The sequence below is a fragment of the Callorhinus ursinus genome, unplaced genomic scaffold (genome assembly GCF_003265705.2).
Source record: "Callorhinus ursinus isolate GAN/ISIS: 27379988/994484 unplaced genomic scaffold, GSC_fseal_2.0 scaffold6, whole genome shotgun sequence".
NCBI lineage: Eukaryota > Metazoa > Chordata > Mammalia > Carnivora > Otariidae > Callorhinus > Callorhinus ursinus.
Genome location: NW_027397068.1, coordinates 51,603,089 through 51,629,577, shown reverse-complemented (window position 1 = coordinate 51,629,577; position 26,489 = coordinate 51,603,089). Strand labels below are relative to the sequence as shown.

Here is a 26,489-nt window from a genome sequence, read left to right as displayed (position 1 = left end):
TTTACTTCTGCTTCCTGCTTTTTTAACAGACACCTCTAGTGTCTGAGTCCTTTCTATTAATCTTATCAGCTTCCTTTTTAATATAAAATGTCTAATTGATTAAGATGTTATCATTACTGTTTAGTATTTAAATGCAAAAGATGGTAATTGGTGAGACTTGATTTCCTTCCCTGTGTAGCTGGGCACCTGCTGTTAGTCTCTCTTAATAGGATCCTTCAGAACCTCTGCTCTGGGGGTGCCTGGGTGGTTCAGTCGGTTAAGCGTCTGCCTTCGGCTCAGGTCATGATCTCGAGGTCCTGGGATCGAGCCCCGCATTGGGCTCCCTGCTCAGCGGGAGGCCTGCTTCTCCCTCTCCCACTCCCCCTGCTTGTGTTCTCTCTCTCGTTGTCTCTCTCTGTCAAATAAATAAATAAAATCTTTAAAAAAAAAAAAAAAACCCTCTGGTCTGTTTGTTCTCTAAACAAAGCCATTTTGTCGGATGCCCAGTTGTACTAGAGAAAAATTCATAACCTTGCAAAGGCCTGACTGGATTTGTAAGTCTTAAAATCACCTGAGCTCTCATCTCAGCCAAGCAAGCGTTTTCCTTAGCTTTATTATGCAGCTATCTTTTCTTATTCCTCTGGCAGCACATCCAAGCCTTAGGGCACTTCAGGTTCTCTACACTGAGTCAGATCTTCCCGCTTTCATTAGCTGACTGCCTTCAACTTACAGTGAAATTATGTCAGACGTGAACTTCCTGTATCTCCCTCTGGTTTCCCACCCAATATCTATAAATGTACCCATCTTTATCTCTGTCCGCTGCTCTTAACAAAGACGTATGGGTAAAGACACCTTTCCGGCCACTCTTTGACATGTGCTTTTAATCTCAGTCCTTCAATCTGCAATTCTGTTTCCTACCTCTCTTCTCTCTTCAGTATCTTCCTTTCTTTTGATTTTGTCCTCTCATCTTAAAAATATGCTCAGTTCTCCTCGTCTTAAGAAATATTTTCCTCGGTTCTTCCTGCTTTCCAGATTACCACATTATTTTTCTTTCTACAACATCAAGAACGTTCCGCACATGTTGTCTTCAGCTCAACCCAGTGAATCTGGCTCTTACACCTACCCTGCTAGATCTGCCTTCTTTAAGAGGTCAGCAGTTTCTTGCTGATTTTCAGATCCAGTGGCCAGTTTGGGTCCTTACCCTGTTTGCTTGCACTGCAGTAATTATTGACCAGTTTTAAAATATTTCCAACTAATGGTTTCATTAACAGCCTCTTCTGTTTGCTTTTTATGACTCTGGCCAGTTCTTTTTCCCTGTCTCTCCTCCCTCTTCCTCTGTCTATTCTCTCTAGATGTTCATTCCCAGAATCCTCCTACTTGAGCATCTTCCCTGGTTTGCTGTGCTCATCCTGGTCTCTCTCACCTTCGCCAGCTTTGAATCTCACTTCTATAGGCGGACTCCCACTTTTTTTCTGAGTTTCACTTTCTGTTATTCTGTCTAGACTGCCAGTGGCACCTCACATCCAAAACCAGACGTGCTGATACCACCAAACTGCTTTTCTCTTTTAGTCCTCTTGTGGATTTTTTAATGGCATCCACCCTGTCTCCCAAGCCAGGAACCCAGAGTAACACTCATTTCTTTTTTTCTTCCCACCGTTCCTTCCCATATCCAAGCAGTACCGTAGTCTGTCAGTTCGCCTTCCTAAAAGCCTCACCATTCGGTCACACCCTTTCTATCCTCACTGCTGTTACCTTCATTCAGGCCCTTGCTGTCTGTCTCTTGCTTAAACTGTTGGTGCTAAACTTTCCCACTGCTCAGTCTCTTATTCTTCCATCTTTCCACAACGCTTTTTCATAATGCCCTGATTTTCAAGTCTTTGATTCCCACAGCCCTTTTGAAAATGTTCCAGCTCCATATAGCATGGCCTAACAGGCACATTTCTCATTGACCCAGCATCCTTCTCCTGTGCACTACCATGTACCCTCGGCCTCACCCACACAATCTTCTGAAACGCTCTTGGCTTCTTACCCTCTTTGGTATCTCCATGCCTCCTCTTCCTGTGCTTAAGGGCCCTTTTCCCAGCCTTCCTGCCCAACTCAGTCACTCAGCAGACATTTAAGCGCCGTTTGTGAGCTGCTCTGGGCTCAGAGTCATCATTTAAAACCCAGCTCAGGTTTATCCATTTCTTGAAGTCTCTTGGAGTTTTGCGCACAGCATATAATATATTGTAGTAAAGTATACTTTTTTCTTTATGTAGCTTTGATACTGATTGAGAGCTCTTTATATCATAAAAATATTTGTGTAGGATTAACTGAGTGAAGAGAGAAACATTGTAGCTAGAACCAAAAAGAGTGAGGTTTTTGAAAGACGTGTAGGGACTACTTAAAATGAATAAGCTAAAGTCAAAGGAAGATAATTAGAGTTGCTAATGCTCTGAGTGGCAGAGGCATGAGCTTCTGGCCTGGTCTTCTTCTGCCTTCCTGGTTACTGTTAGTGGCTCCTGAGTAACTGTTTCCCACTGGTTAGCTCTTTGCCATGTAGGTTAACTGAAATCTTCTTTAGTTATCTTCAGTACAATCTGTGTTTTTCTCTAACCAACAGCTCTTCATATAATCAGACTTTTTCAACATGTAATGGCTCCCAGTTAGGCGCATATGTCCCCATGTTGCCCCTCATCACACATACTGTTGTAACTGCATGTTTTTTCTTTCCCAATTCTAATAATTTTTTTGTGTGCTCATCTAGTCTTTACAAATTTGTGTATTTCCTTATTCTTTGTAATCAGCCTGTTTTTTCCCCAAACTCATTTATACATTTCTTTTGTTCTTGGACTCAACCGTTGTTTGCTTGACTAAAACCCATCATTGATACCAGTTAGGTCTTTACATAAAAGTCTTCATTTTTATTTTAAAATACTGTGTCTATTTTAATTGAGCTGCTTTTAAGATATGATTGTTTCATTTCTGCCTGTTATATAGTATTTCAAATAATACTGCTAAGATTTTTAAGCAAGCAACTGAAGTTTTTATCTTTTAAACAATCTTCTTTTAATAATCTTAATCACAAATTAATGATTTTGTTCTTTCAGTAAGTATTGTATTTCATGTAGCATATATTCATTGAAAGTATTACCATGGTAAAAATGTTTATGCAGGGACACACGTGCTTTATCTTCATTTGAAAACATGTTCTTTCACTTCCTCCATTATTAGTTTGGATTCTTAGTAATTGAAGATCATATCCTGTATTTGAAGCAGCTGCTGAGAAAACTCATAGAATGTTATTCTTGAATGGCAACTGTATTTTTTTCTTTCATCCATAATTTTGAAAAGGACTTAATTTGCTTTAGTTCTTAGGTCATAATTAAAAGAATGAACTATAAATCCCCCTATTAAAATTAATATATTTTTCTAATTCTAATAATTTAATCAAACTGTTTAAAATCCAGTGTTCCATACTCATTTAGCACCTTTCTTTTGCTAGATTTTGCCTATTTTTACACTGACTAGAAATGTGGAGTATCTAACATAACAGTTTTAACCCTTAGGGTTTGCTCTTTTGTCAAGATTGCAGCAATCACAGTAATACTACTTTTTAAAAATTGTTATTTAGAGGAAGAGATAGTAAAAGTGTTGAACATAAATTGAGTGTTTAATGTAAGATAGTCTGTTTTCTATCAAAATACAGTTATTTTAATCTTATTTTACTCAGGTATCAATTACTCAGTAATTTCAATATGGCTTTTAAGACTTTGAGATCATGATCATTATCTAGGCTTGGAAATTACAAAGTTAATAGATATCTTATTCTCTAAACCTCTACTAGTGAGCACTTTGCAAAAGCAATATACACAACCTAAATGGGGAATAATTAAAGCTCTTCCATATTTTATTTTTTGTGGGTAATGTACTAAATGCAGTATGTTACCAACTATTCCATATGTGTTTAATCAATGTCAAAAATAGGTTTTTAAAAAAACATATCCAAATATAATTTTTCATTTTACAATATAGATTAAAATTAGTAGACAAATTAACCATTATGCTTGATAATAACTAATAAATAGCTTTGTTAAATGTAAAGAACCCCAGCCATCAAATATTTGATCACATTATTTTTGATTGTTATAAAACATAGTTTACCATTGGTTATTGTCATTGCTTACTTAAGTTCCATTGGCTGTGTTGGTTTTTAGAGAAAGTTACAGAAACTTCTGCCTTTCAGAAGCAATATATAACTTTTTATCCTTTCCCAGGATATGGAAAAATGAAATAAATAATACCAATACTTTCAGAGTTTTACCCCATCCTTCTTTTGTTTACACGGCTAAATTCCATCCTGCTGTAAAAGAACTGGTGGTTACAGGCTGCTATGATTCTGTGATACGGATATGGAAGATTGATATGAGAGAGGATCCTGCCATATTGATCCGACAGTTTGACACGCACAGGAGTTTCATCAACTCTCTCTGTTTTGATATTGAAGGTATGTCAGAATATATTCCAAAGGAAGGCTAGTTGCATGAAGAATTTTTAAAAATAATTTTTGTTCACTAAGATAATCTTTTTAAGCTTGAGAAGGATTTTGTATATTGATGATTGTACATTTTTGGATTTATGTGTATTTTGCAGATCATATGGTAGACCTGGACACAGATTTAGCAGTGAGGGAGTTTTGTTTGTAATTTTAAAGTCATTAAATTCCGGGGGCACCTAAGTGGCTCAGTCGGTTAAGTGTCCGACTCTTGATTTCGGCTCAGGTCACAATCTCAAGGTCATGAGATTGCGCCCCATGTTGGGCTCTGCACTCAGCATGGAGTCTGCTTGTCCATCTTTCTCTGCTCCTCCCGCTGCACATGTTCTCTCTCTCAAATTAATAAAATCTTGTTAAAAAGTCATTTAAGTCATTAAATTCTTAAATGTTTAGATTGAACTAATCTTTGCTGTAACAACCAGTCATACCAAATTTCATAAATATATTTCATTGGATTGGTGATTACCCCCTCAGTAGGCTTTTTTTTTTTTTCCAGTAGGTTTCTTATAAGTGGCTTTTGAGTTTTAAGGGTTAAAATGAGGAAGAAGAGGGAAATACCAAAAGAATATTAGGTAGATAGCAGGGGAAACCTGTATTTACACCATATACTGTGTACATTGTGCACTGAGCACCTCTGCATTTAGCTAACAGTTAATAGGTATGTATTATGTAGTTGTCTGAATGTATCTTAAGAAACATTCTATTGTTGGCAGTACTTAGGATGTTTCCAGCTTTCTCCTACCATGAACATGATTTCTGTGAATAGTATAGATACACACATACACATGCATACATACATGTATATACAAAACTTTGTTGCACTGTTTTATAATTATTTTCTTAATAAAAATTCCCAAACCTGAGGTTGCCGAGTCAAACATTTCTGGAGTCCTTGCTATGCGCTGTAATGTTTTAAGTACTTTACATGTATAAACTAATTTATTCCCCACAAACCTTTATGAGAATGGTATATAGTCACATTTACATTATTTCAGACACTGATATGTAGACTACAGCTATAATTAATTAGTATAGGATACAGATCAAAATGACAATACTGCTAATATATTCATTTTAACTACAAAGATGTTGAGAAATTAGAACACATTAAGGAAAAGTCAACCAAGAATAGAAAGGTGTCTGCAAACTTTATCATAGTAGAAGTAGCTCAGATTATAAAAGACATGAATTTCTTCAAATACTTGACTAAGATATCCATATGTGAAACAAAAAGAAATCAGACTGTGTTGCTCCAGTAAGTAGAGACGGGACCAAAGCTACCACAGACAGGTATTCTTTGTTCAGAATTGGAAAGAACATTCTAGTGTATAGAGCAGTTCATCAGTTGAATAGCTGCTTTGTAAAATATTAAGTTCGTAGTTACTGAACAACCATCTGTTCATGATGGTGTGGAAGATATTCCTGAGTGAGTATAAAGTTGAATTTGATGGTCTCTTAGGTCCCATTCAACTATAAGATGGTTTGACTCTAAGAATATATGTTAAACTGGAATACCTGTCATTTATCATTTTATTCATTCCTTGATTGTTTATTGAGTTTCTGCTGGTCTCAGGCATTTTGCTAACATTATATATTAGAATATAGGTGTTTTTCCAGGAATATAAAGCAGATTATATAGGTTAATAAAGGTGAACATTATAGATTTGTATTGGATAATTCAGATGATTTGTTTGGCTGTAGAATTTGGACCATATACAGATGCAATGAGATGCTCATTTCTTTTTGTATTCAATTTCCTGTAAGTGATAAAAGGGAAATACATCATCCAAAGTAATTCACAAGAGTGAAGAATTCATTTAAAGATACTTGGGATTTGACTATGACTTGTATTTGGGTTTTTATTTACTTTTTTTTTTCTTTTTACTAAACTGTTTAATAGCCCTCTGATTCTTTGTTATACTGGGTTGTGTTTTCCCAGTTTCATTTTGTTTCTACCTGTGTGTAGTATTCATAAGTGAGTGATTTTATTTTTTTAAATAGGTCATCACATGTATTCAGGAGATTGCACTGGGGTGATTGTTGTTTGGAATACCTATGTCAAAGTTAATGATGTGCAACATTCAGTGCGCCACTGGAGTATAAATAAGGTATAAAATCATATTTCATACTTGGGGTTTAATTTAAAAAATTAGAAAAAAATTGAACCACATGACTTTAGAAATAAGGCATCAGGACATTCTTTCTCTCTTCTGAAAAAAATTAAGTTTTTCTCAGTCCCTACAAAGTCAGTTATCATTGACTAATGATCTAGTCTTCCTGATGGCTAATTGATGATATAGCAACCTAGTGAAAATTTTCATTTTGGCCAAACTTTACTTTATCTTTGAACCCTAATTTGTGATATGACATTCAGTGATCCATTACTGGAATTATGCTAAAATTAAGCACATGTTATATTACCATCTATAAGTAATAACTTATGTTTTCTGCTGTTCATTTTCTTTTTTGACCCCATAACATCACTCTAAAAACAGTGTGCTCAATGTTTTGTTGTCTTTTACAATTACATAATCAAAAGTATGTAATTATGAGTAGGGTCTATCATTTACTCACAATAATTGTTTTCATTTGAATTTTGCCAAGTAGGCAGAAACGAATGATCTTTTATTTTGGGAGTAGAGTGTTTTTAGGGTGGCTGGTATATTAAGCAATTTTATTGGTGCATATTCAGTATTTTTACTTAAAAATACAAAATGAATTATTAAACCTGAGTTTTATGTAAGTTGATATAGTTTGTCTTATATACTATACTTTTGTTCTTCAGTTTTTTGTTCTTCTATTATAACGGTTGTCCTCATTTGAAAAAAAGACACGCTAAGTGAAAAAGAATTTTTATGAACTTTAGTTAAATCTGTTGAATCTATCAGATCTATTTTAAAAACTGTTTATTCTATTTTTAGTCATTTTCATCTAGTCTATAGATTAATGATTGATGGCTTGGGATTCATGTGGTAGCCTAATTTCACACACTTTGAAAAGAACTTTCTAATTACTTACATACCTAAGGGACTGACAAAACTCCAAAGGCGCCTTTTCCAGTAATTTGAGTGTACAGTGCAGAGTCTGCTATTTATGTTAAAAATCATGTGTTTCTTTACCTTAATATAGTAACTAAAAGGCAAATTTATCTTCAAAATCTGCAGCCTGGAGGTGACTCGAGACAGTCCAAAATAAAAAGTTAGAAAATGAGCTGGAATATCTTTTGGTAGCTAATGCCCTAGGACAAACTGTAGACCCTGATTTCTTACCTGGTTCTCTTCAGGCAGCAGTGTGAGGAATGCTAAATTATACTCATCTGTCTCTTAGGATGACGTGTCCATGTGCTGTGGCACACGCTCCTTGGCATGGGACATGGGCTCCAAAACTAAGGCTTTTTTTTTGTTTGAGTATGAATATGGTAAGAAAAAATAGAGAGGAAATCACTAACAGATACCATAAATGCTAAATCTTCTGGCACTTTTGTCAAATTCATGTCTAACACTTGTTAGACAGTTTTGTGTTTTTTGATTTTGCACATTTGCATCTGTGTGAGTGTTGCTCAGACCCCCAGCAGTGCATCCCCACCCCCAAATTGTTACAGTGCAGTCACTATACCCCCCCATCTGTGCTGTCAGTGTTTGACTTTTTTCGGTAACTTTTACAAAGCAGCTAACAGTAGGCCTTCCTGTCAGCGGTAGCCTGGGCTTAGCTGCTGAGACTCGGATTGTAGCAGTTTGGACTGCACCTCTGCTGGTGCCAAACCACCTCCGAAGAGGAGACCTCAGAGAAGGAGACAAAACATACTAGCGGGTCCTTGAAGGAAGAGAAGGCTAATTCAGAATTCTGCCTGAAGGTTAAAGCAGGCTTTCTTCGGACCCTCTGGACTTCAGTCTCAGCAGTTTCGCATTTGCAGGTTTTTTTCTTTTTTCTAGTAATCCACACAAGAAGAACCTTTGGTAATTTTTCTTATGTGAGGCTCATCCAGGCAGATTTTCCTTCAGTATGTAGGTCTTTCTTGACATCATTTGTTAGGCTGCCTTAAATAACTATCAAAAAAAAAAAAAAAAAAATCCTGGAGGCTCAGTGCCCTTAAGATTCAATTCCACCTGTAACCTACCGCCGTGGCCGAGGAAACCATTGCTGCTGGAGGTGTAATGGTCATTAATACTGCTTTACACGAGGTGCTGAAGACCGCCCTCATCCACCATGGCCTAGCACGTGGAATTTGCAAAGCTGCCAAAGCCTTAGACGAGTGCCAAGCCCATCTTTGCATGCTTGCATCCAGCTCTGATGAGCCTACATATGTCAAGTTGGTGGAGGCCCTTTGTGCTGAACACCAAATCAACCTAATTAAGGTTGATGACAAGAAACTATGGGAATGGGTAGGCCTCTGTGAAACTGACAGAGCGGGGAGAACCCCATCAAGCCGTTGGTTGCAGTTGTGTGGTGGTTAAAGACTATGGCAGAGTCTCAGGCCAAGGATGTCATCGAAGAATACTTCCAGTGCAAGAAATGAACAAATAAAAAGCTTGATTCTTGTTCCTCAAAAAAAAAAAAATCCCTAAAATTACAATCTAAATTAAATGATCTTAGAATAAGATGCCAGTAACTTATCTTTTTCAGGACAAAGTGGAAGTAAGTGCATAAAGAAATAATCTCAGACTGAAATAAAACTTGAAAGGTAATTCTATACTAACTTTTGAAGTCATAAAAATTAGAAGTTTTTCATGTATGATGGTAAGCAAAAAAATACAAAGTTAGAAGTTGTGTTTTAGGAAGTGCTTATTTGGGAATACACTACAAAAATGCTAACTAAATGTGGCATTACATAACAGTCAAAAAATACATACTATCAACTTTATTTTCAGCCTATAACTGAAGTTACTGGGAACCCTTTTGCTAACCATTTTAAAGGATCCTAAAATTGCAATCGAAAATGACTTAATTTTGTGCTCTAAAAGGGGCTTCATATTAGACAAACTGTACAGTGATAATATTTTATAATATTTTTTAATCATTTTAGGAAATTAAAGAGAGTGAGTTTAAGGGGATTCCCATAAGTTATTTGGAGGTTCATCCCAATGGAAAACGATTGTTAATCCATACCAAAGACAGTACTTTGAGAATTATGGATCTCCGAATGTAAGTATATTTCTGTGTTGACAGGTTAAGCACTCATGGAATAAGAAATGAATTAATGCATACTTAAAAAATCCAGCTGTGGTTCTCATGTAGATAGTTTTTCCCCTCAGAGGACATCTTACAGTGTCTAGAGGCATTTTTAAGTGTTAGTATTTAGTGGATAGAGACCAGAGATCCTACTAAGCATCCTACAGTTTATGAGACAGCCCCCCACAACAAAGAATTTTCTGGCTCAAAATGTAAATAGTTCTGAAGCTGAAATGTAGTCAGTTGCTTTTTGTTGTCACAATTAAAAAAAAAAAACAGGAAACCTCTGCTTAGAGTATCTTCTATCTCTATGATATTGTTACAGCATAGTACTACAATATTATACTGTAACAGAATGAGACAGCTTTTGATTAATATATCCTTGTTTTTCCTATTTTGTTTTATTTCTAAATAAGGAAAGGCAATTTCCTTAATGTAAAAAACAGAAACAGTTCTGGAAAAATCAGCATAGTATTCTGATGTACTTTTGTTTTGGTGTTAAGCATACCAATAAAACAAATGAGAACTCTAGTTTTATTAGATTTCATTATTGTGTTTAGAAAGGAAAATGCGATCTATACTAGTTTATTTTGCAATTATCTTGTAGGACTAACTGTTAAGGCCTTCAGTGTTTATGTAGAGCTTTTCAGGATACTGGCATCAGTACTATGGGAAAATGATTAGCAGAGTAGTTCGTCAGAAGTTTATAATCTAGTTATAGTGCCTCCAAAATAACACAAAACATTTAATTAGGCTAAAATGTGAGGTCTTCTAGGACTGGAATCTGCTTATTCTTCTTTTATACATAGTACTCATGCTTGAGAGATAGCAAGTACTTGATATGTATTATTTTAGTGACTATAAGTACTTAAAAGGATTATATCTTTCATGGCAGCAGGTAATTGTAAGGATGGCTGTACTACAGCCTTGTGTTAAAAGCTCTATGCAGAGGCTGGCCTTTGAGCTCGATCTTAAAGGATGGATAGAATTTAGACAAGATTAGAAGTTTGTCAGGAGGGTGGAAAACCTGAAAAGCCTGGAATAAAATTCAGAGGAAGGATAATAGAAGTTGTGATCAAGGCAGGGTAAGTCTGTAGGAACATTAATTTCTTGATAAGGAGTGCTGAAAAAAATTTTTGTCAGAAATAGAGATTAGTGCCAGGTTTTAGAAGGCCAGGCCTAAAGAATTTGGTTATTCTCTTTTTAAGTAGTGTATAGTATTCAGCTTAGAATTCTGCTTGGGCTCTAGAGGCTAACTGCTTAGAGTCAAATAACATCTTGTCCGTCCCTGACCAACTGATTAACCATTTTGAGCCTCTCTTTCCTCCTCACTCAAATGGGGGAAATAATATACCACATTCATAAGGGTTTTGTGGGGAATAAATTAGTTTACACGTATAAAGTACTTAAAGCATTACACCATATAGCAAGGACTCCAGAAACATTTGAGCCAGTGACCTCAGGTCTGGGAATTTATGTGAAAATAATTATAAAACAGCGAAAATATATATATACCCAAGATTGTTCATAGAAATCATGTTCATAGTAAGGGAAAGCTAGAAACATCCTAACTCTTGTCCCACAGTAGATTTCTTAAGGTATGTTTAGGCAGTGATATAATATATACCTACTAAAATGAATACATAATCTATATTTTCTGACACAGAGGGCCATTATTCATGATTTATTGTTAAATGGGGGGGAAAAAGCATATAATGGGACACTGTATGTAATGTCCTTTCTGTAAACCAGGGATGATAATAGTACTTGCCTGGCACATAGTGAGCACTAAAATAATGTTAGCTATTGGGGCACCTGGGTAGCTCAGTTGGTTAAGCATCTTGCCTTCAGCTCAGGTCATGATCCTGGGGTCTTGGAATTGAGCCCCACATGGGGTTCTCTGCCCAGTGGGGAGCCTGCTTCTACCTCTCCCTCTGCTGCTCCCCCTGCTTGTGCTCTCTCTCTCTCAAATAAATATAAAAATAATATATTAAAAAAGTAATGTTAGCTATTATTCACAAATGAAAAAGTCTAGAAGGTTATATACCATATTTAATAGATGATTTAATAATATTTTTGTCTAATATTCCTGCAAGGATCCAACTATTTGTTGTGTGACTTTAAAAATTTATCACATGGGAAAAATATAAGAATATAAAAATCTTGTACATTTTTACGTAACCAACTCAAATGATACTCCCACAAAATAGACTCTCTCCTCATAGCTAGAAATAATCACTTGGGACGCCTGGGTGGCTCAGTCAGTTAAGTGTCTGCCTTGGGCTCAGGTCATGATCCCAGGGTCCTGGGGGGACTATGGGGCTCCCTGCTCAGCGGGGAGTAGGCTTCTCCCTCTCCTTCTGCCCCTCCCCCCACTCATGCTCTCTCCCTCTCTCTCTCTCAAATAAATAAAATCTTAAAAAAAAAATCGCTTTTATCCAAATCTGCAAAGTACTCATTTTGTTCTCTTGTGGCACTTTCTACATCCAATTTCTGTTTCATATTGATGCATTCCTTCTCTCTCCTGCTAAATTATAAACTCCCTGAGCTCTGGAACACTCTCTTCTTCATTCTGCATCCATCATAGAATGTCTCCCATGTAACAGATTCTCAAAAAATTGTTTGTTAAATGCAAATGAAGTATTTAAAAGAAACGGTTTTTTTAACTACCAATCTTTTCAATGGGTAAGATAGGTTACATTTGTGAAATCATTTTTGTTTGTAGATTAGCAGCAAGGAAATTTGTAGGTGCAGCAAATTATCGGGAAAAGATTCATAGTACTTTGACACCATGTGGGACTTTTCTCTTTGCTGGAAGTGAAGATGGTATAGTATATGTTTGGAACCCAGAAACAGGTAAATATTTCATTGATCTTAAAAAATTTGAGGTGTTTGTTTTTATTTTTGAAGAAGTGTGGAAACTACCATTTTATGGAGTAATTTTCAAGAAAATTCTGATTTCAGGTTCTCAATTATGTTTTTCCAAATGGGAGAACTGATAATGGCACTCAGCTGCAGTCTAAATTCATATTAAATTCTGTTTTTATTGTTTTGATATCTTCATGGATTTAGAATTTCACATTATAATTCAGGGTTTATTCTTTCTTTGCCTATAATAAGGTATTAGCAATCTTAAGAGAAGTATTTTTTATTGTGGTTGACATACAATATTAGTTTCAGGTGTACAACAAACATGATGATTCAACAATTATATACATTTCAAAATGCTCACAACGGTAAGTATAGTTACCATGTGTCATCATACAAAGTTATTATGGTATTGACTATATTTCCTATGCTCTATTAAGAGAAGTGCTTAATTAAGATTGTAATGCAAAATACAGAATATTTATAACCTGAATTTGGAATGTAAGTGGGTATACAAATGGCTAAATATCTATAATATATTTTTTATTAGAAATAAACATATTCCTGTCAAAGTTTTGGTGTCTGAAACTTAATAGCAATTTACCTGGGGCTCCTGACTGGCTTAGTTGATAGAGCTTGCGACTTTTGATCATTGGGGTTGTAAGGTCCACATTGGGTATAGAGATTACTTAAAAGTAAAATTCTTAAAAAAGAAAAGCAAAAGCAATTTACCTCAATTACTGTAATTCATGTTTTCTCAATACAATAAATCAGTACATTGGGAAGTTCCTTTGTGCCTCACCTTTGCTTTTCAAAAGAAAAGCTAAAACCACATAAACACTTTTTAGCAATAAATTGAGAGAATTTTATAAAATATAAAATATCTCTAATCAGTAGTATTTGGTTCACTGTGTTTATTCTCTTGATTTTTTCCCCTAGGTTTTTATTTAAATTTCAGTTAGTTAACGTACAGTGTAATATTAGTTTCAGGTGTAGAATTTAGTAGTCCATCACACCTGGTGCTCATCACAGCACGTGCTCTCCTTAATTGCACATTGTCTCCATCTTTCCTTTAAGCGTTTTGACTAGTTGGTTCGCTTAGGGTTTGTTTTTTTTTTTTCTTACTGTGTTTTGATACTTTAGCATCAGTTTGGAAGTGTTAAATCTCTTTTCTCCTTCAATAATTTGATCTTGGTTCTTTGATTTTTGAGTTCCGGTTTTCATAGGTTCCTTAGACCTCTGCTGTAGGCCTCTTTTAGCCATTAATAATCATATGTATCTTTAAAGCAGGTGGTACCTCAGTCTCTGGAAAAAAAATAGAAAAATGAATTCCCCACCAAACCTCCTTCAACCAGTGTCTTCAGTTTTAGAGCCTGCAGTTCCTCCCAGAGTTCTCCCTGAGTTGTTATTAGTTGGCATTTGCTCAGCTGTCAGATCTCAGAGTCAGGTACTTCTCTCCTGCTAAGCTCTTTTTTTTTTTTTTTTTTTTTTTTTGGTGCCTTGAAAACTTCATTGAAGAGGTTGGGATGAGAAGTAGAGGAGGTCCAACAGGATGAAAAATAATTATTTAATATGAGTTACTCAACTATTTTTAAGTAATCAGGGTTTTCATGTAAATAATGCGAGCTTTGTTATTACTATAACTGTTTTTAATAAGTTAAAGAATAATCTAATGAGAGATATTTGAGAAAGTACAACTTATTGCATGTCTTTTCTTATTTAGGAGAACAAGTAGCAGTGTATTCTGACCTGCCATTCAAATCACCCATTCGAGACATTTCTTATCACCCACTTGAAAATATGGTTGCATTTTGTGCATTTGGGCAGAATGAGCCAATTCTTCTATATATTTATGATTTCCATGGTAAGTTCACTGCTGATAAGAATATTTTAAGTAACCTTTACTTTTAGACTAAACCAGGAATCATGAGCTTTGTGAAAACTATCAACCTTTGTATTAATAAAGTTCTCTTGAATATATTTTAAGAAACAGATTAAATAGATTATGTTACAACATTTTATTTTTCCATAAGCACTATTATTATGGAGTTTAAATATCAGCAAAGGTACACATAAATGGTTGTGCCCTTTTGTTGGAATCACAGAAAGGTAATCATCACTTTCTTTCTAAATTTAAATAAATAAAATTCACCTAAAAATTGTTTGGGAATGTGTTAACTAAATTTAAAAGGTAAACAACTTTTAGGAAGTGTAGGGATCTTTAATGTTTTCTGTTGAATATTTAGTTTCTTATTCCATGTTTTTGTTTTTCACTAAAGTTCATAGCTGTAATAAGCTATAGTTTTAAGAATTTCTTAGCCTAAAAGGAAGGTAAAAACATCAAATGTCAGTGAAAATAAGATCTGGAATTAGAAATTTAAAGTCTTTTTCTACCCTAAAATTACACTATTCTGTCTTTCTGAGAAAAAATAAGGAAATAAAGACTCTGGACACATTTTTTTCAGGAATAAGATGATATTCTTAGAATTATTTGGATTTATGCTATTTTTAAACATTTCCGTAATTATTTAATTTCTGTCCTGAAATTAGGATTTCATTGTTCTGCACTGTATGTACTCCTGGTGCTGTCACTCCCAAAACTGCAGTTCGTTTTCTTTAATATTAAATCTTGTTCAAAAATAAATGGTCATTAGTCTCTGATTTGTTTAGGATGTCATGTATCATCATTCAGTGTTTTTGCTAAGCTAGGATGGCTTACATACAATATCTTAAATGCCTAAATATACAAATACATATATATATACACACACATATATGTAGATAACATTAATGTGGGATTATTTGGCAGAGAGTCTTAAATTGAAATGAAATGTGAGTGGTTATTGTGTTAATACAGATATTGGTTAGCAGTTAATTGGATACTGGTTAATGGTTGTGAGAAGTGCTAAATTATTAGATAGTTAAGTTCTTTTTTTAAATTTTTTAAATTTTATTATGTTATGTTAGTCACCATACAATACATCATTAGTTTTTGATGTAGTGTTCCACGATCCATTGTTTTCGTATAACACCCAGTGCTCCATGCAGTACGTGCCCTCCTTAATACCCATCACCGGGCTAACCCATCCCCCCTCCCCCCCCTCCCCTCTACAACCCTGTTTGTTTCTCAGAGTCCATAGTCTCTCATGGTTCATCTCTTCCTCCGATTCCCCCCCTTCATTTTTCCCTTCCTTCTTCTAATGTCCTCCATGCTATTCCATATGCACCCCAATGTTCATAACAGCAATGTCCACGATAGCCAAACTGTGGAAAGAGCCGAGATGCCCTTCAAAAGATGAATGGATAAAGAAGATGTGGTCCATATATACAATAGAATATTACTCAGCCATCAGAAAAGATGAATACCCAACTTTTACATCAACATGGATGGGACTGGAGGAGATTATGCTAAGCAAAATAAGTCAAGCAGAGAAAGTCAGTGATCATATGGTTTCACTTATTTGTGGAACATTAGACAGTTAAGTTCTAAACCTGAAATTGTTGATCATTGTATGGATTTTATTATGCTCTTCCAGGCAAATTATATTAGAAAAAAATATGTAAAATTTAGATTTATTTTGAAAAATTTTACCAAGAAAAAATACCAAATTTCTCTTACATATTCAAACCTGGTGTCTAGTTCAAACATGTGTCCTGAAACAGGCCGTTCTTTGTGTGTACTCTCACTGTTCACGTGACAGGGAGTCACACCTAGGTGCTGCATCCGCATCACTGGACCTGGTGTACAGAAGGAGGCCGCATGGTTATTTCCTCAGAACCTTTATAGCTTTCACAACAGTCTCCATTCAATTCCTAATGTGCTTTGTAGGCTTTTGAAATTTTCACTACAAAGGCAAGTGGAAGTTCCACTCTTTATCTTTCTTTCTTCAGTATTTTTTCTGTCAAGGCTTTCCATCATTAGCCCAGTTGGGTTTGCCAGTTTGGTTTTTAGACAGTAGGCATTTAGACCAAGAAGTCCATTCTAGAAGCATAAGCAGAAAGAGCAAAGCGTTTTTAGGAGTTCAAAAGCAGAGGTTTTAGGTTCAATTCTGTTTCTGTAGTGACCTTTTGCAAGCCTGTTGCCTTTCTGAAGCTCCATTTCCTCATCTGGTAAGTGGCACCGCTACTGTCCACACCTGTGCTACCTCGGGGCCATTTTTGAGGTTACAGTGAGGCAGGGACTGTGAAAGTACTTTGTAAATTGATAACGACTATAATAAAACAAGGAAAAAGGTAAAATGGGTGGTTACCATGCTCATTTAACCCATACATGCTTGATTTTATGGGAACTGAGGTTTTAATATGCTGGTAAGCACCTCTATGTGAAAGGGAATTGAAAAAGTTTTTTTCCACCTCTTTATTCATTCTGTTGGCAGCCTTTTTTTTTTTTTTTAATTAGAATGTGTATCTTTCTGGGTCAGTTGTATTAGAAAATAAATGCATGAAGTTAAGGACATTATATCTGTACTGTATTAATGTAGAAAAGGAAGGAATTCAAAGTGTTTCAGAAATTAAAATGTTCAAATAATACACATGAAATTAAAATTATTTTGTGCCATGATTTTAGAACACAATTTTCAGTATACTAACACCTTTACAAACAAAATTCAAAATGTTTCAACACATTTTCCTAACTCTTTGCTGCCTATTTTTAAAATGAGGAAGTTTAGGAAGAAGTTACATAATCCCAAGCAATCCAAGGTTTAGCACAGTTCTTGTGTATGGTATATAGTCATAAGAAAACAAAAAGTTGTTTTAGACTCTGAAGTATTTTACTCATTAAATGCAAGCCATAATCATCAAGTCAATAGTATTTAGATTTTTCATTAAAACTTACAATATTTATTATTAACTTGTTAGAGGTTTGCCTTATATCTTACTTATTTTTAATGCAGGAATATTTTGCCCAAACTTTCTTGGCTTGAAAATAAAGTTTACATAAGTGTTTTTAGTGGTATAAAATTTGAAAGATACAGAACAGTTACATGATTTTTAAATAGTATTTATCAGAGCTGCTCATACATTTAGGTATTTTTCAAGGAAAATGGAGCAAACTCATTTTTTGTTTTTTTGTAAGTTAAATAAGCTGCGAATGAGACCACAATGGTAGCTAAATGTATCATCTATCTTTCAGTTCTAGCAAAATCTGTGAAGAGTCAGCAAGCATCTTTCCCTGTTAAGCATATGTTCAGGTTGTGGTCTTTTGGGTCTTTCATTCTACTGACTTTTTGCTTTTTTTGGTAAGAAATACAATTTTTACTTTCAGAAGGCAGTTTTATTTGCCTGATGTTGAAAGGGTTAATCATCTAGTAATACAAAATTTAGTCACAGAGTACCACAAATAATGTACTTTTAGGATTCCCATAATAACAGAGTGCTAGTCAGAAGAAACGACTTCTGCTGAATTAAATTTATGAAGCTAGACTTAAGCAGCTAATGTTCTGTTATTAATATTTGTCTACCTCCACTACCTCATCTCTTGGATCCTGTTCTAAATGTAGTGATAATCATAACTAATACTTTCAAAGCACTTTCTTTGTTTCTGGTACTGTTTTAAGCACTTTACATTTTTACATATCATTTTTCACAATAATCTTAAGAATTAGGTCCTATAATTATCCTCATTTTACATGAGCCAGAACTTGGATCCATACAGTCTGGACTTGGAGACTGTGCTCTTACTTGCTACACTAACCTTTTTAGCAAATTTCCTGAAATACTAGCTTTTGATTGTCTAATAAGCAGGGCTTTTTCTTTTTTTTCTGCAATACCATTTACTTTATGCCTCTCTGTGGAGTATGTGATTTCGTTGTATTATCTGTACTTTGAAGGCAGTAGAGATGGAGGCTTATTCATCTTTTTATTACCAGTACTTAGCCTGAATACTGACACACAATGAATATACATGTAGTATTTTAAATAGGATCAAGTGTTAATTTGGGAAGTTCTCAGCATTGATAATCCCAGGTGATGAGCCTAATTTTCCACTAGGTGGCAGTCTCTTCTCTGAATCAGTGTTAACTGGAGTACTTTGTCATAGTATTTTAGGCAAGACAAATCTTTATTGAGCATCTACTGTGTGCCAAATTGAGCAGGGCTGTAAAATCCAGGAATCAGACCCAGATTACCATGCTCTTTTCCAGTCTTTTGTGCTTCCCAAGTAGTTGATTAAACCTCTGGAAGAATTTTAGTTACACTGAACAGCAATCTCAACCATTGACACTAAATATGATTTTATTTAAAGAATTCATATTCATTAAGAACCACCTACATTGTTGTTGTTGATAGCTTTATTTTTCACACTGTGACATACTGTATCAGAGTTCAAGGTAATGGATACCTTTAAAAAGGTATTCCTATAAAAATTTTGTTATATAACTTGCTCATTGACCAAAAGTCCATGGTATTTGCAATTCCTTGTCTAACATAGTACCTGGTATATTACTGATGTGCAATAAGTGTTTGAAATAAGAATTACAAATCCTATAGATAGCATTTTCCCCTTAAATTTTATAAAAATATAGAATGAAAGCCATGATCAGTGAGTAAATTGGGGGCTAATAATAATAGTGGTAGTAGTAGCTAACATTTATGAAATATTTACTATGTGTCCCCTACTCTTATGAGCATTTTACGTACATACTTCCATACAGTCCTTTCAAAACCCCACAAGGTAGATGCTATTATTATCCTCATTTTGCAGATGTTGAAACTGAGGCACAGGGAGAATGAAGTAATTTACATAAGGTCACATATTTACCCAAGCTGTCTGAGTCTAGAGCACATACTCTTAAAACACAAAGCTACTTATTTACTCTTTGCATTTCCTATTTCATGAAGTAATTTAATTAAAAAGGTAGCCAGATATTCCTCTGATGAAGTATATTATTTGTTTTCAATTTTAATATTTAGGAGGAGCCCTTAAGACTAAAAGGAACTTTAGTTATCTGGTATTATTAATAGCTCATTCTTTTACAAACGTTGGGGATAATTATAATGCATTAAGCAGTTGTATTCTCAGTATAATCCAAAATATGAATTATCCTTATTATGTAGCATTCGATTTTAATGTAGCAAACTTTATAATATTTTTGCAACAAGATAATTTCTAGTTGAAATTAATTTAATATGCATAGTTGTCTGTACAATAGTGTTCTTAAAGTACTAAAGATGCATGATTCAAAGACAAACTCAGTTACTACAGTTCTCATACTTGGATAAGATTATACAGTAACATATATAACTGATTGTAGGTCGTAGTTTAAGTATCTATTTTTAGCCTAGTAGAAGAATTAAGATATAGAAATGCCATATTTGAAGACATGCTTAAACTACCTATTTCTTGGTCATATCCTGAAGTCTCTATTTTAATATTCTCCACATAATGGATACTTTGATTTGAAAGGCTGTGTCATTCAAGGATTCAGGACAAATAAACTGGCTTTGAACATAAACCAGAGCCCTGAATTCCTCATCCAGGCTTTTTTTTTTTTTTTAATGCTTACATTCATGCTTTTTAAAGCGCACCAAGAAGGAAGAGTGATAATGGTGCAAAATAGCAGTGTGGTGGGAAAGGCTGGAGTAGGAGTTAGCTCATTGGGGTTCTAGGCAGAGTGCCATCACTTTCTGTTTGACCCTGGTCAAGTAACAGCATTTTTGCATCTGTTTTTTAACCTGTAAAATCAAAATACCTGTCCTGTTTTATCTCAGTGTTTCATCAAAGGATAAAGCATGGTATGGAGCAGGGATATATTAAGAGTTCCTGAACCAGGCTGCAGCAGAGAAATCCTAGCTGTTTTCTTTTTTTCTTTTTTTTTTTTGCTTTTTTTTTTAATTTTTTATTGTTATGTTAATCACCATACATTACATCATTAGTTCTTGATGTAGTGTTCCATGATTCATTGTTTGTGCATAACACCCAGTGCTCCAGGCAGAATGTGCCCTCCTTAATACCCATCACCAGGCTAACCCATCCCCCCACCTCCTCCCCTCTAGAACCCTCAGTTTGTTTTTCAGAGTCCCTCGTCTCTCATGGTTCGTCTCCCCCTCTGATTTACTCCCCTTCATTCTTCCCCTTCTGCTGTCTTCTTCTTTTTCTTTTTTCTTAACATATATTGCATTATTTGTTTCAGAAGTACAGATCTGTGATTCAACAGTCTTGCACAATTCACAGCGCTCACCATAGCACATACCCTCCCCAATGTCTATCACCCAGCCACCCCATCCTTCCCACCCCCCACCACTCCAGCAACCCTCAGTTTGTTTCCTGAGATTAAGAATTCCTCATATCAGTGAGGTCATATGATACATGTCTTTCTCTGATTGACTTATTTCACTCAGCATAACACCCTCCAGTTCCATCCGCGTCATTGCAAATGGCAAGATCTCATTCCTTTTGATGGCTGCATAATATTCCATTGTGTTTATATACCACATCTTCTTTATCCATTCATCTGTCGATGGACATCTTGGCTCTTTCCACAGTTTGGCTATCCTGGACATTGCTGCTATAAACATCGGGGTGCACATACCCCTTCGGATCCCTACATTTGTATCTTTGGGGTAAATACCCAGTAGTGCAATTGCTGGATCATATGGTAGCTCTATTTTCAACTGTTTGAGGAACCTCCATACTGTTTTCCAGAGTGGTTGCACCAGCTTGCATTCCCACCAACAGTGTAGGAGGGTTCCCCTTTCTCCGCATCCCCGCCAACATCTGTCGTTTCCTGACTTGTTAATTTTAGCCATTCTGACTGGTGTGAGGTGGTATCTCATTGAGGTTTTGATTTGGAGAGAAATCCTAGCTGTTTTCTATAGCAATGCACATGTCACACAGTTGAGTTGAATAGCATGATGTGTGAAAAGTGATTGATAATAGAATAGCAAATCAACATAAGGACAATAGCATGTACTTCAGGGATTTGGAGATAGTTTATTATATTTTGGCGTTCACCTGACAGATTTGCTGAATGATGGTAGATGCTCTCGCTTTTGGTTGGCTTTGAGACATGAATATGTTATACTTCCTTGTTAGAAAACTTTGGACAGGGTGCCTGGGTGGCTCGGTCGTTAAGCGTCTGCCTTCAGCTCAGGTCATGATCCCAGGGTCCTGGGATTGAGCCCTGCATCGGGCTCCCTGCTCAGTGGGAAGCCTGCTTCTCCCTCTCCCACTCCCCCTGCTTGCGTTCCCTCTCTCTCTGTCTCTTTCTCTGTCAAATAAATAAAAAAAAAGAAAACTTTGGACAGTTTCATTAGTAGCACAAGTTCTCCTTAACATATTAAATATGCCAAGGAAATACAAAATAACTAACAGGCCCTGAATACACCCAGGCTACTAAAGTCGAAGTGTTACTCGATAGAACTTCTCTGGTCCATCCACACAGTTTCTTAAGATTAGCTGAAGCAGGAACAAATCAGGCCCCGTAAAATACAATTAAAAAAAGAAAAAGTTTTAAGCCCTTGAACATTCTTGTCTTAGTCCGTTCTGACCACTATAACAAAATACCAGAGCCTACATGGCTTGTAAACAACAGAAATTTATTTCTCACGGTTCTGAATGCTGGGAAGTTCCGAGGTCAAGGCTTGGCGGATTCGGTGTCCAGTGAGAGCTCACTTTTGGGTTCATAGATGGCACCTTCTAGCTGTAACCTCACATGGTAGAAGGGGCAAGGGAACTCTCTGAGGCCTCTTTTATAAGGGGATTAGTGCCCTTCCCATTCATAAGGGCTCTGCTCTCATGACCTCCCAAAGGCCCCACCTCCCAATACCACCACTTTGGGAGTTAGGACTTCAACATGGGAATTTCAGGGGGACACAAACATTCAGACCACAGAAATTCCCTACACATAGCAAACACTAGAGGAAAGCAAGGAGGATACTGCATAACTGCTGAATGCTGGGAACCTAGCACAGTAGACCTACCAGCTTACAGTAATGCTATAATTAGAAATAGAATCATCTATAAGTAAAAGGATTAGGTATCCAGTAAAATGACTGTACGTATTAACAGAACTGTATCTAATAGTAGGTCTTGAACAAAGGGATTAAGTGTTGAACCAAAAGGAAATCTTACTGTTAATGTAGTATAAGAGAAAGAATATTTTGGTTTTTTTAGTTGTACTTTGTTATAAAGTCAATAACATAAGTAAACATAGGTTTTAATAATAACAAACCTTGTATTCACTTCAAATGCAAAGGGCTCTGAATTAAAATATCTTATTTCCTCTGTTCTTCCTCCTATAAAGATAAACATCTCCTGAGAAAACCACATTATTTCTTATAATTGTTTAAGGCCAGAACATACACAAAAGCACTGAACTTATTATAAATCAAAATTTGATTATCAATTATGAAAACACTTTATGAACTTTTTTTAGTTGTATAAAATTTAGAATCCCCTATTATAGCCAGTTGTAGGTAGATTTGGAAGTAATTTGATGGGTATGACGTTCCTTTAAGCAAATGTATTTGCCACCTCTGTATTCTAAGCCCCTTGTGGATACACCTTTGCTACGCCAGTTAGCATATAGCAGTAATTTCTTGTTGACCTCCAAAAGATTCAGACCCCAAGAGGGGGCCAGTGTCTTTGTATTCCCAGAGCCTGCTGTAGTGCACTCCTCAAAAAGTGGTGGATGGATGGGGTGAGACTGTTAAAATTTTGAGTTTTATCGGGTTAGGTTAGAATTTTAAATGTACAAAGTTAAATTAGCCAAAGAAGAGAAAATGACTAAGTGAAGAAATACAGTTGTTTAATTGCAACATCATACTACAATCATGGCCTATATAAAAATGTTTTAGAAAGCTTTGAAATGTTAGAAGCATAAAGCTTGAAGGAATTTCAGAAAGCTCAATTATGACCTATTTTACAGTGAAATCTGTATAGTGTTATACAGATAGATGTATATATTGTGGAGGGCTAGGGAGGGGAGGAATGCAAGAACTTGTAAGTAGCTTCTGTTTCTAGTATCTGAGAAACTCGGTCTTTGTGAATATTTCTGCACATGTCTTTTATGGCTGCCTTCACAGTACTAGGAGTGTTAAAGATAAAGTAGGGTGTTAATGTGACTCCTTGAAATCCAGTCAGCTGGCTTTTGTATAGAAAATTCCCCTTACACAACAGAAACAAGTATTCATAATTGTTTGAGGTTATTTTTAACAAAATTTGTTTTTGTTACCTGCATACATATGGGCCATTTTAATTCTTTGTGAAAGGCATCATAATACCGCAAAAAATAAATATTTAGGTACTTTTTGTTATTTTTTTTTAAATATAATACATGTTTAGCATAGCATAATACTTAGAAAATAGAGTTTGGCAAAAAGAATAAGATAAATACCAAAATGCTGCTATCCTGTGTAACTGTTGCTTATATCCGCGTTTATATGCTTTGCATGCCCACTCAGAGCTTAATGTGAAATTGTGGTTGGCAATAGATAACTAGCAAGTACAGAAAAACAGGGAGTCAGAAAATGCCATTAAATAGTCAAATCCAGCTTTACTTTCCATTCATAACAACAAAAACAATGAAAAAACAATGAAATGTTAAAAGGACAATTTTGAAAAAAATAAGGCAAAGATCGTAAGACATAATTTTCGTCTGTTGATTCATTCATCCCTGGCTCATCTACTACTGTTAAGCTTTGTGATTTCCAATTCATAGAGCACGTTTCCTTCACAGCTTCAGTTTCTCTTGTTCTTTAAACAATCTTTGAATATTTGGGAGTAAATTGTCAGAGTGCTATGAAAGGAAGTCCAAAATATGTACTGAAAAAATGCAGTCAGACCCATGTAGATTTTCCGTCTGAGAACAGTAATTGGTACTGAAGAATGAACATCTATCTCTGAAAGGGTGGATTGTAAGCAGGTCTTCTCCCTCAGTAATGGTCCCTGGTACTTATATCATCAGGGTCTGCAGGGAGAGAGTGCCCCTCATTATTGAGCTGTGCTTTATTCAGAGTGTGTAAATGAAGTGAGGCATGAATATAGTGATCAAGGACCCAAAATTTTTTGTATGTGCTATCTTAAATTCATGGTTGGTGCAACCAAGGTTGGTGACTAAAAAAAAAATCATCTTTTTGTATATTCATTATATTGCTTTATAAACTATTTGCCTCTGATTAACATATTAGCAATATTTCATCATGGCAATTATACTTCTGTATACAATCTTAGTGGCTGAATTCCCTTTCATTAAATGAATACACCATAATTTATTTACATGATTGTTGTACAATTCCACTGTTACATATTTTTTCAGTATTTTAAGCAGTACTTCACTACACAGCTGGCTACTCTTATTCAGTTTGTTTCTTAGGAAAAAGTGTCTTGAAGTACATTGGATCAGTTAAACAGGCAAAAACAAAAACAAAAAGAACCCATCACTTTCTAATTTTCCCTTTTTTCCCCCTTATTCCTTCTTATTGGTGAGGTTGAATATATTTTTTTATTGGCCATATAGTTATTCTTTTGAATTTTCTGTAGTGGTCCTCTGCCTATTTTCTGTTAGATTATTTTTAATTCATTTTATGGGGACTCTTTGCATGTTAAGAATATTAACCCCCAGGCCACCTGGGTGGCTCATATTGTTAAGCATCTAACTTTCGCTCAGGTCATGATCTAAGTCCTGGGATGGAGCCCACATCTGGCTCCCCGCTCTGCAGGGAGTGCTTGTCCCTCTCCCTCTGCCCTTCCCCCCCACTTGTGCACACGCGTGCGCTCTCTCTTTCTCTCTCTTTCAAATAAATAAAATCTTTAAAAAAAATTAAACCCTTTTATCACTAGCTTTTTGCTTTTTTTAGTGTGAGCAGCTTTATTGAAGTATAATTGACATGCAGTATATTTAAAATGTACATTTTGATAGTGTAGACATATTTAAACACTTGTGAAACCATCATCTCAATGAAGATAATGAACATATCCATCATCTCTAAGTTCCTTTGTGCTCCTTTGAAATCTCTCCCTACCTCCTCTATCCCCCAGGCAATCCCTATGAATTAATTTCCATTTTCTAGAATTGTATATAAGTGAGACCATTTATACCATGTACTCTTTTTTTGTCTGGCTTCTGTCACTCATAATTACTTCGAGACTTATCTATATTTTAGATTTTATCAATAGTTCATCCTTTTTATTTCTGAGTATTGTTTCATTTTATGATAGATCACAGTTTGTTTTTCTCTGTCCACCTGTTGATGGGTGTTGGGGTTGTACCCAGCTTTTAGCTATTAGAAATAAGCTGCTAAGAATGTGCATCACAAGTCTTTGTATAAACACGTGCTTTCATTTCTTCTGAAGAAATTCCTAAGAGTAGAGGGGCTGTATCCAATTGCAGATGTCCATTTAACTGCTTAAGAAGCTGCCCAACTGTTTTTAAAAGTGGTCAGGCCATTTAACCTTCCTACCAGCAGTGTGTGAAGGTTTCAGTATCTCCATAGCCTTGCTAAATTTGAAGTGGTCAATCTTTCTAATTTTAGCCCCTCTCATAGGTGTGCAGTGCTATTTCACAGTGCTTTGAATTTGTTTATCTTTAGTGACTAATGATGTTGAGCCATCTTTTCGTGTACATATTTGCCATCCATTTATCTTCTTCAGTGAAGTGTCTGTTCGAATTTTTTGGCCATTTTTTAATTGGCTTGTTTGTTTCTGACTATTGACTTTTAATTAAGAGTTAGGTTTTCTCTATGTGTTATGGTGAGCACTGTGAATTGTGCAAGACTGTTGAATCACAGATCTGTACTTCTGAAACAAATAATGCAACATATGTTAAGAAAAAAGAAAAAGAAGAAGACAGCAGGAGGGGAAGAATGAAGGGGAGTAAGTCGGAGGGGGAGACGAACCATGAGAGACGATGGACTCTGAAAAACAAACTGAGGGTTCTAGAGGGGAGGGGGTGGGGGGATGGGTTAGCCTGGTGATGGGTATTAAAGAGGGCACATTCTG

The 26,489-nt window shown here is 35.6% G+C and overlaps 1 protein-coding gene and 1 pseudogene across 12 annotated transcripts in view; both read left to right on the top strand.

Annotated features, from left to right (window-relative positions):
* AHI1 (Abelson helper integration site 1) overlaps positions 1-26,489 on the top strand; it is a 220,893-nt gene that overhangs the window by 61,656 nt on the left and 132,748 nt on the right. For all 12 annotated transcript variants that reach the window (XR_012378584.1, XR_012378585.1, XR_012378587.1 and 9 more), the window contains 5 exons: positions 4,236-4,465; positions 6,515-6,621; positions 9,537-9,655; positions 12,408-12,538; positions 14,274-14,414. Coding sequence is in view for 7 of the 12 variants with exons in the window: in XM_073893965.1 (XP_073750066.1) it covers positions 4,236-4,465; positions 6,515-6,621; positions 9,537-9,655; positions 12,408-12,538; positions 14,274-14,414 (728 nt within the window). In the remaining 5 variants the exon portion in view is untranslated. The remainder of the gene's footprint in view (positions 1-4,235; positions 4,466-6,514; positions 6,622-9,536; positions 9,656-12,407; positions 12,539-14,273; positions 14,415-26,489) is intronic.
* Positions 8,629-9,029, top strand: LOC112818663 (small ribosomal subunit protein eS12-like; annotated as a pseudogene).